This window comes from Dama dama, chromosome 20 (genome assembly GCF_033118175.1).
Source record: "Dama dama isolate Ldn47 chromosome 20, ASM3311817v1, whole genome shotgun sequence".
In the NCBI taxonomy this organism is placed as follows: Eukaryota; Metazoa; Chordata; class Mammalia; order Artiodactyla; family Cervidae; genus Dama; species Dama dama.
In genome coordinates this window covers 81,163,794-81,178,693 of record NC_083700.1, presented here as the reverse complement: position 1 = coordinate 81,178,693, position 14,900 = coordinate 81,163,794, and the positions used below count along the sequence as shown (strand labels likewise).

Here is a 14,900-nt window from a genome sequence, read left to right as displayed (position 1 = left end):
GTGTTAGTCGCTCAGCTGTGACTTTGAGACCTCATGGATTGTAGCTTGCCAGGCTCCTCCCTCCATGGAATTCTCCAGGCCAAGATACTGGAGTGGGTAGCCTTTCCCTTCTCCAGGGGATCTTCCCAACCCAGAGATCGAACCTGGGTCTCCTGCATTACAGGTGGTTTCTTTACCATCTGAGCCATCAGTGAAACCATGAAAATTCTCATCAACATGATGGATTGAGTGGTGGTGTTTATGTTTGCACTTTTTTTTTTTAAGTTTTAATTTTTTTTAATATTTGTGCTTTTAAAAGGTGCTTTAGGAGGATTAGCAACACATTACCTTTTTAAGTGTTTTCTCCTAAATTTCTCAACTACATTTTTAGCATGCTAGAAAGAAATGTGTATATCCACTTAGATTTACTTGGTATATGCTTATTTGAGAGCAGAATTCATGATCTGTACTGTATACCTCTATAGAAAGTTTTTATGCCAAAGTAAGTTTTTCTACTTATAATTGCATTTCACAGTCCATTAAGGTTTTCTGTATATATCCAAAACCAAACCCTTTTAAAATTGGTATCATCCTTTCAGGTCACTAAATTTATTATCATGTGTTGTTTTCTTTTTTTCTGTCTTCCATTTGTATTTCCCTAATATCTTTATTTCATAATGGCATCTAAATTTTTTTGGACATGTTCATTTTGTGTATTAGTCATATAGAAATATATTTTTTACTTTCATAAGAAACATGTGCTCTCCTACTTCTTTTGATAAAGATGTGGTCTTTTTTGGTGGGCCATTTGTCTTCCAAAGTTTGCTAATGATATGTGTAGAGAATAATATTTCTCTGCTATTTGACAAACAAAGAGTGTAAACCTTATGAATGGCAGCTAACTTTTATCCCATTTCAAAGCTTCCACCAGTTAACTTTAGCTGGTTTTTCCATGGGAGAAAGTAGGTCCAGTATAGGCAGGTGTTATGACTTTGTAGGGAGACAAAGTGTTTTAAGTTCTTCAGAATTAGAAACATATACCTGTAGATCCACTGGTGTTTGAACTCTGACTCAGGTTGTCCTATGTGTTAAATAGAGAAATAAATATTAAGCACAGTGTCTATTCACATAAGAAGCCACAGATATATATTGATTTATCACTACTGTTGCTTTTTACTTAAGAGAAACATTTCTGAGGTGGTCTCATTTATCCCAAAATTAATTTATTCTTTTAGACTCTAAAAGTAGAGAAGAATTAATCATAAATTGCCTTTTTGAGAAAAGTGCTTTTTTTTTTTTTTTGGTTTTGATTTTTAAATTATCACTAGGGAGGCAGTTACTTTAATTTTCTGAGTAAGGAGATTTATTTTTCCTTTTAATCTGCATGTCTGTCATCAGATTTTATGCCAATTACTTGTGTTAGCTATTTGAGGAGCCTTTAAAATAATCACTAACAATTTTATATTTTCTTAAGATATTTTACAGGTAGTTTTACAAAAAGAAATGAGTCAAAAAGTAATCTGTGCTGTTGGCACCATTAAGAATTAAAATCATTTCTATGAAATTGAACTGTTTGATTCATTTATAAGCATTTATTGAACACTACTATGTAGTGCTTTTTCTGAGCATCAGGGTTATAGTGATAAATAACCCTAAATTCCAGCTCTAATTGAGCTAATTATCCAGGGGTGTAAATAGCTTTGTATAATTTATCTATATGCTAACAGTGATGGTTAAATATTTATTGAATGTACACAGTGCACTAGATACCATACCTGAACTGTATGAAGTTATTACATAAGAATGATTACTGCAACACTGTAGGAGAGAAGATTGTACATGAAGTATGTAAAATCCCATGAAAAGAATGACTGACAGCAAGAAATGTTATTTATCCATGAAAAGAAACATATCATAATCATTCCAGGTGACAGGATTTACAGTTCATTAAGTAAAAAAGAAAAAGTAATATTTACAGAGGCATCCATTTTTTACATTAAGAAAAGTAAAATCAAAGCCTCAAATAAGTGGGCTGAAGTGATATCACTTGTGTTAGCTACCCTTGGTGACTGGAATAAACATGTACAATAACCTTAAAAAAAAGAAAAAAAAAAAACAACCCAAAAAACCCCCAAAGCTTGAGCTGGAGTACACTGATGAATAAGGTAGATCAGTGAAATAAATGTTACATCCAGCATTATAGGAACTAACTTTCTGGATCTAATTCACAAACCTGTGAATTTATTGTCCCTTGATGCCGCACACAAGCGCACACACATGCAGGCATGCGCGTTTGGGTTATATAACTTGTTAGATTTCCCAAGTTGTGTTGTTTGCCTTAACTATACTTCTCATATCTGTACTTTTTAGGTGAAGTTAGAGATATAGTTAAGTAGGATTTTAACTATTTTTTAAAAAAATATGCATGGAGCAATGTAATGATTGTGACATTTAAATTCTTTCTCTCTCTCTCTTCCTCACCTTTGTGGTGGCAGGTCATACCTACGGTGCATAACAAGGCCAAAAAAGTCACTAATAACCAGGACCAAGACACCCAAGAAAAAAAAGAAAAGGTAACCTAATCTCTTAAACTTTTAAAAATGTTTTTGGTATCTTTTTGCATATCTGAGCTGCAATTAATAAGTGTTTTTTTGGATGAGTATCTGAGCATAAGTATGGTAGGTTTAGGACTCTCCTGGTGGCTCAAACGTAAAGAATCTGCCTGCAGGAGACCCAGGTTCAATCCCTGGGTTGGGAAGATCCCCTGGCGAAGGGAGTGGCAACCCACACCAATATTGTTGCCTGGAGAATTCCGTGGACACAGGAGCCTGGTGGGCTACAGGCCATAGGTTTGCAAAGAGTCAGACACGACTGAACAACTTTAAGTTCACTTCACGGTAGTTATATCTCCCTCCTGTGAACGTATCTAATTCTGGCCTGAATGAAGACCTAGTGAAGTACAGGTATAAGATGTCATGAAGCCATTATCAGCCATTATCATCTTTTTCTAAATCCCAAGATGTTAAGTTGAATTTCTCTTGTTTAGTATTATTTCTTTTTTTAGCTTTCAAATGGTTTATTTTTATTAAAATGTATTTTTAATTTCCATACAAATATTAAAAAAAACCTTATTGTTGTTATTTTCAAACCTATTTCAGTTATAACCACAAACTGTATTTTATATAATATCTTGTACCCTGCACATTGGTTGAGACTTTTTTTTATGGCTTAGCACATAGGTATTATAAATGTATATTTGTGATTTAAAAGAATAGCTATTATCTAGTTACAGATTTTTATACAGAGTTATTAGGGCAAACTAACTAACTGGGTTATTCAGGTATTCTATATAGTTACTGATTTTTTTGATCAGAGTGACTCATCTTCCATTTTGATGGTTAAATTAATCTACTTTTCATGTAGTTTTTCAGTTTTTATTTTATATTTTTCAAGATAATTTATTAGGTTAAATTAAAAAATTTAATATCCTCATAGGGATATAATTGACCCTTACATTGATATGTGGCCTTACTAAGTAGGCTCAAGGAAGGGAGATGATCTATCTCATAATTGCTCTTCTTCTGCATTGCCCAGAATGCTGCCGGCCACCTATTAGGCATACAATGCATATTTATTGTGTGAATAAAGAATATTAAAAACAGAACAAAACTAAATCTCTGGTTTTAGGTCACTAGGGATTGGCACATGCCCTCTGGGGATTTACCTTCTGATTTGGAATTTATGGTTGTTTTTGGCCTCAGTTACAAAAACGTAGTTTTGAATTTTTATCTGTGATTTATATATATGTATATGTGTGTGTGTATATATTTTTAAAGAAGGGCTTCTCAGAATATTTAGTCTTTTTGCTGGAATTGTGTTGATTCAAATGTTCTTTCAAATATCTGAACATTAATCAAATGTTTATTGGAAACCTATAGTGTTACAGTCACTGTGCTATAGTTGGTGGATATAACATCAAAAAGGAAACAGACAACAGGCTGTGGAGACATGGACAATAAACACACAGATAAATATAAAGTGGTTACTGATTTAAATACTTTGGGGAACAAGGTAATTAGTTGACTAAGGAAAATTCCACATGAGATTTCATGAAGTAAAAAGATAAATGTGTGATACTTATCAACTTTGGTGCATTAAATCAAATTGAATTTCAATATATAGCAAGGATATTTGCATTCAAATTTTTAAAAAAATCCAGTAAGAGCCTAGTAAAACCAAAAGTCAATATATAATAAGTCTACCCTGCTGAATTCCTTAGCATGGAGAAGAAGTCATCACTAAGTTAACATGGCAATAGTTAACATTGCAGCCATAAACCCCAAATCAGAAGGTTAAGTGGAACACAGGAAAATGATTTTTGTCCTGACAGCATTTGCCAATACCTGGTGACCTAAAGCCAGAGATGTTTGTTTTGTTTTTAGTTTATTTATTCAATAAATATATATTATGTGTCTGTTAGGTACCAGGCAGTGTTCTGGGCCTTATGCGAAGATGATAGTTAGCCATGTTGGTGAATCTTTGGAGAATTCAGAGGTGATTATTGCCCCCAATGGACAGAGGAGCCTGGTGGGCTACATTCCATGGGGGTCGCAAAGAGTCAGACATGACTGAGTACAGCACAACAATATATTATTGCCCCAGAGCACTCCCACTTGTGAGTCAGTTGATCATATGAGAATCTACATCTCCATTACAGGATGATGTTTCAGTGGTTACAGGATGTCCGTTACTATACTACTCTTCTCTGTAATTATAGCTTGTGTACAAAGCATTATTCTACACCCTGGAATGACAAATCACCTTCACTCCAAGAAGTGCATGTATGAATGTGATACGTAGTGAAATAACTAGAAGTGTAATTGGTATGATAGAAATATGCCCAGAATACTAGGGGAGACTTTCCCAAAGATGGGAAGTCATATGATGACTTAACCATCTCTTTAACAGTTATTATTGATAGAAATACTTCCTTTTAGGCATTTTTTTCTCCTTAGTACAAAAGCAGTCATGTTCTCTAGAATTCCTGACAGTCAGAAAGGAGACAATAAAAATCACTTGAAACTCTATTAGTAGAGGTGTAGGTTAGAAATAAAAATTTTGGCTTGACATTATTCACATTAAAAATATAGGGGAAGAAAGTGACTGAAAAACTAAAAAAAAAAAAAAAATCAACAAGCAGGTCTTGAATAAATCTCTAGTTTTTTCTTATTTTGTTTTATTTCAGTTCAATATTTTCTGACTTATATCATAGAGAATGTGAAACATCAGAGTTCATAGAAATGCTATTATCGGCTGTAGGTTCATAACTCTTTGGTATTTTCTTTCTAAATTTTCTTCAGTATTATTTCATATGTTTTCTTTCTTTTAAGGAAATTGCAGACACTCTTCACAACTGGGAGATTTCATTAATAGAGAAGTAGTCCTCTGTAGTTAGTTATTTTCATTTTCTTTTTGTGTATTACCCAAATGAAAATGCTTTTTCCCACTAAACATAGTAATCCTTAAAAGTATGGTTACATTAACCTTATAAAAATATATCTATCCCAAATAAGTATATTTTTTTATATGTGAAATATACTTCAATAAGGTTGCTGTTAAGGCTTGCATCTATTCCAAGTGAAAAATCTGGATTTGTCAGACTGGAACTAAGAGGAACCTCATGAAGGCATTTGCAAAGATCAGAATGATCTCTTGTGACCCTCTTGATGACACTTAGAGTATTATAGGATGCATGCTGTCAGATTATTCTTAACAGCAACAAGTAAAACAGCATCTATCAGTGATACTCTACATTGTGCTAATCTTTAGGACTGGCTGATAATTCTCATGGCTAATGTGTAAGCAGTTGTGATACACACATGCACAGCATGTGGGCGTGTGGATCTCATGCAACATTAGTATCAATGTTTTTACTATCTTATATATTTTTGTTTTATATTCCACACCAATGAGATCAAGGAGATCAGAGAGAAGGTATAAGTGTTTCTAATTAAAATTACCAAACCTTTTTGACTTTGTGAATTTAGATTCACATATAAAAATGCTTCTGAGTTGTTTCTGTGAAAAGGGATTTCTTAAAAGACTGGCACAAATGCTTCTTAGTCTCTAACCAATCAGAAAGAGAGACTTTAAAAAACAGAGTTTTTAATATCCCTAAAGCCAGGAGAATATTTCATGCTCACAATGAGGTAAGAGTCTTTCTCCATTTCAGATACACAGAGGACTTTCAGCTTTTGTCCTGCAACTTTAGCCATGTGTCGGATGTAGACACAAAAAGGCAAAAAACACTGGTCTGTGTGGCAAAAAGCTGTTCTTTACATTGGAACCAAGACATGTTCTTGTACAAAAATACAATCAGGCAAACAATCTAATAAACATGTTTGCTGTTTTCTCTCAATCAAAAGAGAGTAGATGCCCAAATAACCAATATGTAATAGATCCTCATCATTCCAACAAATATCACTAAATTGCCAGATCATAAAACCAGATTCCACTGATTACTTCTACTAATGGTGAATAATTAACAGCTGAAGTACAAATTAGAACCAAACTTAGCTTAATATTAGAAACAACAACAACAACAAAATAGAACTGAAAATTAAAAAATGGAAAAACAGTTAAAAAGACAAAGTTCTTTTGCCACTGGGGATTTACCGTCGGAACCAGGAAATCATGTGTATGGGCTTAAACAGCTTATGGGATTGTGTATCTCAGGCATCACAGTTCATTGGTTCTGGGCGATGAGTATACTTGAACATCCCAGTGGGGCCTCCAAGACTGACTAATAAAATTAAAGAAAAGAAACTTGACCTTTGAAATTATGCAGAATGTAACAGTGTCAGATGTTTATTAAAATCACTAACATGGGAACCAAAAAGGTAGTTGTCCTGGTTCAGAGAGAATTGGAGAGAGTATTTATGTTTGCTGAAAAAAATGTTTAAATAAGATTAAAATTTAGACACTAAACTAGTTAATGTCTTATAAGGCAACACAACTGTAATAATTTGTTAAAATAACTTTACATTTCTATAAGAAATCTAAATGCTCTTTTTAAAAAATTTATTTATTTATTTATTTGGCTGCACTGGGTCTTTGTTGCAATTCATGAGCTCTTGGTTGCTGCACATGGGATTCCCCTAGTTGTGGCAAAAGGGGGCTCCTCTCTGGTGGCGGGGCGTGGCCTTCTCATTGTGGGGGCCTCTCCTGTTGTGGGGCATGAGCTCTAGGGTGCGGGTTTCAGCAGCTGTTGTGCGCACCCAGCAGTTGTGGCGCGCAGGCTTAGTTTTCCCACGGCATGTAGGATCATGGACCACAGATCGAACCCATGTTCCCTGCATCGCAAGGTGGGTTCTTAACCTTGGACCATCAGCAAAGTCCTTAATATGCAATGCTCTTGAACAAGATGTTTTGTGTTATTGTCATTTTTCTAAATGTTAATATGTCAGAGAACTGAAACAACATGAATGACAACCAGTTATTTACTCATTCAGCAAACAGTTAAGGAAACTGTTTTCAGAGCTGAGGATGTCCTGTAGTCTGTGTTTTTCTCTACCCTCACAGAAGTTCTGTCCACCTGGCCCTCCCTTGCATACCTTGCTCCAGCCTTCGTTGCCACAGTGAGAGCCTGGACCTGCCTACACTCTTCTCCCATATGTGGTACAAAGATGCCTGGACATCTGGCAACCCACATTCATACCATAGGGAGCCCAGAATATGCTTATCCTACATTCTTTGTGAGCGTGTTGGTAGAAGTTAAATAAATAGATAATAAAAACAATTGCCCCTTAAATATACTTTTTTAAAGTGCTATTAAAGAGAATTCATATCTTTTACTACTATTTTAAAAGCTAGCTCTCCTTGTCCTTAGCTTTGTCTTTCACTTAGAATGACCTTTGATTAGATGCTATCCTGAATAAATTTGAGTGTGTGTTTTTCCTTCTGGGTGCCAAATAGTGTTTTCTATTTTGGAGGAATTTATTACATGTCTGCTTTCTGTAATGGACCAGTCATTGTCCATTTACTGAAGTGTATCCTGCCATTAGTGGCTTTGTCCTATAAAGCATAATTGATTGTGCTTTATTGAAATCCTGTAGCAAAACAAATCTTAATTCAGTTATTTTGGCATCTGTGGGGAGCTTGGGTATATCAGCTCCTATTCTTTCCAGCAGCTTGGATCTCTCCGTAGTTTGGTATGTTTTATTTTTCCCAGCATTTAAGAAAAGGTCTGCATTGTATACAGGTAATATGATCATAAAGTCTACTTTAATTAAGCCTCTTTAAACCAAATATTGATGTACTGTATCATTTGGTGTGTAAATTTAAAGACTACATATACAGAAATACAAAAGGTATTCATCGTAAAACATTCTCTCTCTTTTTAAAACATTGAAATGTGTGTTAATTATTTACAAATTATAGATGAATACCTCTTCAGTTAGAAAATCTTGGTATTTCAAGTACTTTATAAAGAATGAAATCTGTACCTTTTATAATTGAATAAAAAGTTGAAATAATCATAAGATTAACACATTGGGTCATTTTTATATCTAAGACATTTTTGAAATGTCTTTCATTTGAGTTATTTGGTCAGAAACAAAGAAGACTAACTCTCGACAGTGTAAAGAAGATACATGTAATTGGTTTTCTCACTGGAGAAAGGAATGCATGCTTCTGGGGAAGGTCAACAGTTTTAAAAGTTGTGCTTTTGAATTTCTGTTTTCTGTATTGGTGTATTTATATCACAGAGTCACTTTACATAATAACATAGAGAATAAAAAAATTATAATCCTAGTGATATGATGAAAGTTGGATATAGTCAAAATATTTACAGATTATCTTTTAATCCTGTTTGTCATTGAGGAAGAGGTTGAACAAAGGCAGTTAACTCTTCTCTCAAATTTTGCATCTTCAGAGGCGAGGAACTGCTCCACCACCAATGAAACTGCCACCTCCTTATAGAGCTCCATCTGATGACAGTGATGAATCTGAAGAAGAATGTGCATTTACCAACAGTGAGTTCCTTTTCATTGTTTGGGATAGATGCATAACTTATTAAATTAGACTTTAATGATTGTTGTAAATTATCAAATACAGTGGTGTGGGTTCTTAGAAAATGTGTATGAACATATCTTGCTGAAAAAGAAAATTCAGATCTCCTAACTTGTGTGACTTTATTTTCCTAAGCTTTTGCCTCTGACATTAATATAACAGTGAATATCAAAGGCAACTGGGTGGTAAACTTTTATCTACAGTCCATCCTAGTCTTACTATTTGGTTGTAAATATAGAAATGCTAAGAAGTCCTTGAAATTGGAGTTTGACCAACAGTAATCAGAGTTGAATGTAGATGTTAGTCCTTGGTTACTTGCTGTGCCCAGACAAATGGTGATACTGACAATGCAAAATTATAGAAGGCCCACCAACTCATAAGTTTCTCCTTTAGTTGTCATTACATGATGTTCTTTTGCATTAGGTGCATCAAATATGCTTTCACATATATTTAGAGGAGGCTTTATTTAAAAGAATTTACATTCCTTTTATGCATGTAAACTGTATGTAGTTAGATCTCATTGCTATTGTATACAGAATTTATTTTGGAGTGATGAAAATGCTCTAAAATTAGATTGTGATGATGGTTGCACAATTTATGACTATACTAAAACCTACAGGGTTATGCATTTACAAGGTTGGCTTTAATGGTTTTTGAAATTTATATACTTTAAAATAATATTTTTCCTATATAGAAAAGGAGTTTGATACAGAAATTGAAAGAGTTAAAATTTGGTCTCTAATATTTCATAGTGTGTGACCTTAAGCATTCCTTCTTCTATGAAAATAATGGTACCTATTTTATAGGGGTTGTGATGAAGATTAAAATACGGTGATAAGGCTGTTAGCCTTTTATATTGTGAATCTTCAAAAAGTATTATAAAGTTCACTATAACTTTATAATTTTCTAAATATATAAATAAAATATAAAAATAAATAAAAGAAACAATTAAGTTGACTTTATAAAAACTTGCTTTGTACTTCGTGATTTTATAGAACACTTTCTCATGCATTTTCATTTATTTGACAATCTTTGTTGAAGACCAACTGTTTTTCACTAATAGTGCTAAGTGAGTCTGCTGTGAGAGAAATTAAACTTTGCTGCTTTTTATCTCAGTGGGATAACCCACCTGGAATGGAGGATACAAAGGCATGGAAACAAAATTTAAGGAAAGTACTGCAGTGCCTTGGTTCTCAACCTCTTTGAAAGCACAGCACATAATGGATACTATTGATGTATGTGTGCACTTGTGTAATGTAACCCTTTGTTTCTATAATAGTTATTATGGAAGCTGTAGCAGGGTGGAGGTAGCTTGTTGATTATTCATAATTTCTGGGTTACTAGAAGGCCCATATTTTCATGGTTGTTAGGAAACCTGGTTTAAGCATATGACTAAGATTACATTCTAACCCTATTCACTTAGTTGTGAATTCATGGACAGGCTTCTTAACCTTTTCATGGCTGACACTTTCTCATGTATACGGAGGAGAGGGGATATCTTATAATAACCTGTCTCATAGTATTGCTGTGAGCATTAGAAGAGAAAACTTTTAAAGAATTTAGTATAAGGATTGTGATACCTAGTAAATACTCTGCCTTACCATGTGCCAGGTCTTCATATGTATTATTAACTCAGTCAACATAATAATTTTGTGAGGTCTCTAAATATACAAATAAAGAAACAGGCTCAGAAAAATTAAGAAATATGTCAAAAGTACACAGCTAATAAATAGTGGAAATGGAATTTAAACCCAGGCACTCTGCCTCCAAAGCTGGTACTGTCTATCTTCTATTTTCCCATTAATTAAAATGTTAATATCCCAGAAATAGCAATAGCATGATTTGGGGTGGCCCAGTGGGCTTCCCTCATAGCTCAGTCAGTAAAAAATCTGCCTGCAATGCAGGAGACCTGGGTTCGATTCCTCATTTTGATTCCTGGGTCAAGAAGATTCCCCTGGAGAAGGAAATGGCAATCCACTCCAGTATCCTTGCCTGGAAAATCCCATGGACAGAGGAGCCTGGCGGGCTGCAGTCCATGGGGTCTCAAGAGTCGGACATGACTTAGTGACTAAACCACCAGACCACCAGTGGTAAAGAATCTGCCTGCCAATGCAGGAGACAGGAGATGCAGGTTTGATCCCTGGATTGGGAATGTTGACGACTGAGCATGCATTCAGTGTAAATCACTGCCCCTCCTGAACCCCACTAACGCTGTGAGTGTGTGCTGTGAACACACAGGTACACGTGGTCTTGGGACTGCTCTAATGGCGTCAAAGTGGTATTCACGATGTGTGCACGTGTGTTCAGGTGCTCAGTCATGTCTGACTCTTTGTGACCCCATGGACTGTAGCCTGCCGGGCTCTTCTATCCATGGAATTTTCCAGGCAAGAATACTGGAGTAAGTTGCCATTTCCTACCCCAGACACTGAGTGCAGATATAGACTTCTAATAACAAAGTCATCTTTTAACTATGACATTTTGCAGATTCTCCAGCAAGTTTGAATTTCACAAGTTTCTCCAGCTGTGAATATGACTTTCCATTCATTTTGCTCCCCAGTTTTTTCCTTCTCAGTGTACATTTTCCTTCCCATTGGATTTGCTTTTAATCTTCTGCAGAAGGGTTTGAACTGTATGGAGTCATGAGATAGTTCACATTTAAAATGTAGGTGAACTTAAAGCCTCTAGCTCTCCTTATTTCTTCTTGATATGGATCCTGTGAGTTTTTATTTGTTCCTTAACTCTTATTAAATGAATGCTCTGCTCATCTGTCCAAAAATTAAAAGTAAATTAGTTCACTGTTTTATCAGATTCTTATTGTCCCCACACTAAGCATTTCTTTTTACAATGGTGAAAATATGATTATATAACTTTCCCGTGGTCCAAGACTAGGAAGTGGACAACTGGAATTCATGCCTTAGGCCTACTAGGAAGTGATGATTGTATTAGAAAGATCACTGTCATGAGGTACGCATGATTCTAGAGTGTAGTTTAATCTAACTTAAGTCACCTTTGGTAGGTTATTCATTTATAAAGTTTATCCAGTCAAGAGATACTTACAGAGTGGGTATTTTAGGTGGGCAGATACTGTCTTAGATGTCAGCAACACAGCAGGGAACAAGATTTCTACTTTTGCTGGCTTATATTCTAGAGAGGCAAAAAGCTTATAAACAATAAAATAGTTTAAATGTTATAAGTACTATAAACACCAAATAAACAAGGTAGTTTGAGAATAAATCCCTTGGAGGAAGCAAAATTAAGTGAAATGGGAGTCTGAGCAAGATAAGACCTAAATGGCAAAAAAGGACGAAAGAGCTGGCTTTTTAGTTATCATATTGATGAATTTTTTTTTTCAAGACTGTGATTCTCAGTAACACATTTGACAACCAAATATATATGTGCATGTACACACATGTACACACACTAATATGCATATATAATTGAAATAAGAGTTTCATGAAGTATTGCCTACATTTATAACGTATGAAGCACTATTTTCTGTACTACTTCTTTTTGTTTTTGGCCCTGCTGCATGGTTTGCAGAGCCTTAGTTCCCTGACCAGGGATTGAAACTGGCCCACAGCATGGAAGGGCTGAATTCTAACCATTGGACCACCAGGGAATTCCCTCTATATGGTTCTATTTCAGTTTTTAAAATGCTGTTTGCATCTCAGCTTATTTCTTGATCAACTAATGAGTCACAACCTGGAGAATAAAAAGCACACATCTGGATCTGTGGTTTTCAAACTTTGGCTTGCGTTAGAAGCACCTGTTGGAAGTTGTTCAACCACTAATTCCCTACCCCCAGTTTCTAATTCGTCACACCTAGGAGCACCCAATAATTTACATTTCTAGGTAATGTTAATACTTCTGACTCAGGGCCCACATTCTGAAAACCGCTGATCTGGATGGTATTAAACTCATGGGAACTGGTGAGGTAGAATAGTATGTATAGACAGCGGCAAGAAGGGAGTCCAGCACTTGCCCAGTATAAGAGCATCCAAGCATAAGAATACTCTCAGATTATAAAATTAGTTTAAGAGAATGTGTTTCAAGAAGGGTTATGTCACTGAACCTCTGTGGAAGCATTCTGAGAGGCTGAGGAGGTTGGAGACAGAGTAGTAACCCTTGAACTTAGCAACATAGTATTGCTGGGGATACTTAGTAAAATAAACAAAGTAATTATTGTTCAGGTTGTTGTGAGAATTCAGTGTTTCAACCAATACAGGCATTCCTCCTTTTATTGTGTTTCGCTGGTTAATTTTGAAGGTTTGTGGCAACCTGCATTATCAGATGATGTTTAACATTTTTTTTTTTTTTTTAGCAATTAAGTATTTTTAAATTATGGTATGTGCATTGGTTTTTACACATAATGTTATTGCATACATAGTAGATTATAGTATAAACATAGCTTTTATCACTTCATGGCAAATAGAAGGGGAAAATGTAGAAGTAGTGGCAGATCATGGCATCCAGTCCCATCACTTCATAGCAGATGGACAAGGAAACAATGGAAATAGTGATAGACTTTCTTTTCTTGGGCTCCAAAATCACTGCAGATGGTGACTGCAGTCATGAAATTAAAAGACGCTTGCTCCTTGGAAGGAAAGATATGACCAACCTAGACAGCATATTAAAAAGCAGAGGCATCACTTTGCCAACAAAGGTCTGCGTAGTCAAAGCTATGGTTTTCCTGTAGTCATGTACGGATGTGAGAATTGGACCATAAAGAAGGCTGAGTACTATAGAATTGGTGCTTTTGAATTGTGTGCTGGAGAAGACTCTTGAGAGTCCCTTGGGCAGCATGGAGATCAAACCAGGCAGTTGCAAAGAAAATTAACCCTGAATATTCATCGACGGGATTGATGTTGAAGCCTAAACTCCAATACTTTGGCCACCTGATGTGAAGAGCTGACTCATTGGAAAAGACCCTGGTGCTGGGAAAGATTGAAGGCAAAAGGAGAAGGGGGTGGCAGAGGATGAGACGGTTAGATAGTATTACTGACTCAGTGTACATGCATTTGAACAAACTCTGGGAGATAGTAGAGGATAGAGGAGTCTGACGTGTTACAGTCCACGAGGTCAAAGAGTCCGATATGAGTTCATGACTGAACAACATCAAAGCTTTTATATGCACTGCGAAACCAAAGTGACTCAAACTGTGACTCACTCTTTTGCAGTAGTCTGGACGTGAACCTCACATCTCCCAAGGATACCTATATAGAGAGTGTGTTACGTAACAGGCATTTATATTATAGATCACTCATCTTATTTAACACATAGTTGAACATATGGCATTCTGGTGTCTAATTGCCATGAGATGTCGTACAATCATCTTAGCAATAAGAAACTTTTTGAATTTTAATTAAGAGTTTTGAAACAGTTTCAAATTAAGAAATAGGGCTTCCCTTGTGGCTCAGTGATTAAGAATCCCCATGCCAATGCAGGAAATACAAGTTCAGTTTCTGATCCAGGAGGATCACACATGCCCTGGAGCAGTTAAGCCTGTGCACCAGAACCGCTGAGCCCATGTGCGGCGACTCCTAAAGCCCGCAGGCCTGGGAGCCTGTGCTCCGTAACGAGAGAGGCCACCACAGTGAGAAGACTGCACACCACAAGGAGAGAGGAGCCCCTGCTCTCCACTGCTAGAGACAAGCCCTCACAGCGACAAAGGCCTAGCACAGCCAGAAACAACAAATAAATAAAATTATTTTTATTTTTTATCAAGAGGCAATATCCACATAAATGCTTCAGTTCAGTTCAGTTCAGTCACTCAGTCATGTCTGACTCTTTGCAGCCCCATGAATCACAGCATGCCAGGCCTCCCTGTCCATCACCAACTCCCAGAATTTACT

At 35.8% G+C, this 14,900-nt stretch overlaps 1 protein-coding gene across 5 annotated transcripts in view; it reads left to right on the top strand.

Moving 5' to 3' along the window:
* Positions 1-14,900, top strand: part of PATJ (PATJ crumbs cell polarity complex component) — a 365,401-nt gene that overhangs the window by 142,727 nt on the left and 207,774 nt on the right. For all 5 annotated transcript variants that reach the window (XM_061121728.1, XM_061121726.1, XM_061121727.1 and 2 more), the window contains exons 26-27: positions 2,475-2,552; positions 8,912-9,011. In XM_061121728.1, coding sequence (XP_060977711.1) covers positions 2,475-2,552; positions 8,912-9,011 — 178 coding nt within the window. The remainder of the gene's footprint in view (positions 1-2,474; positions 2,553-8,911; positions 9,012-14,900) is intronic.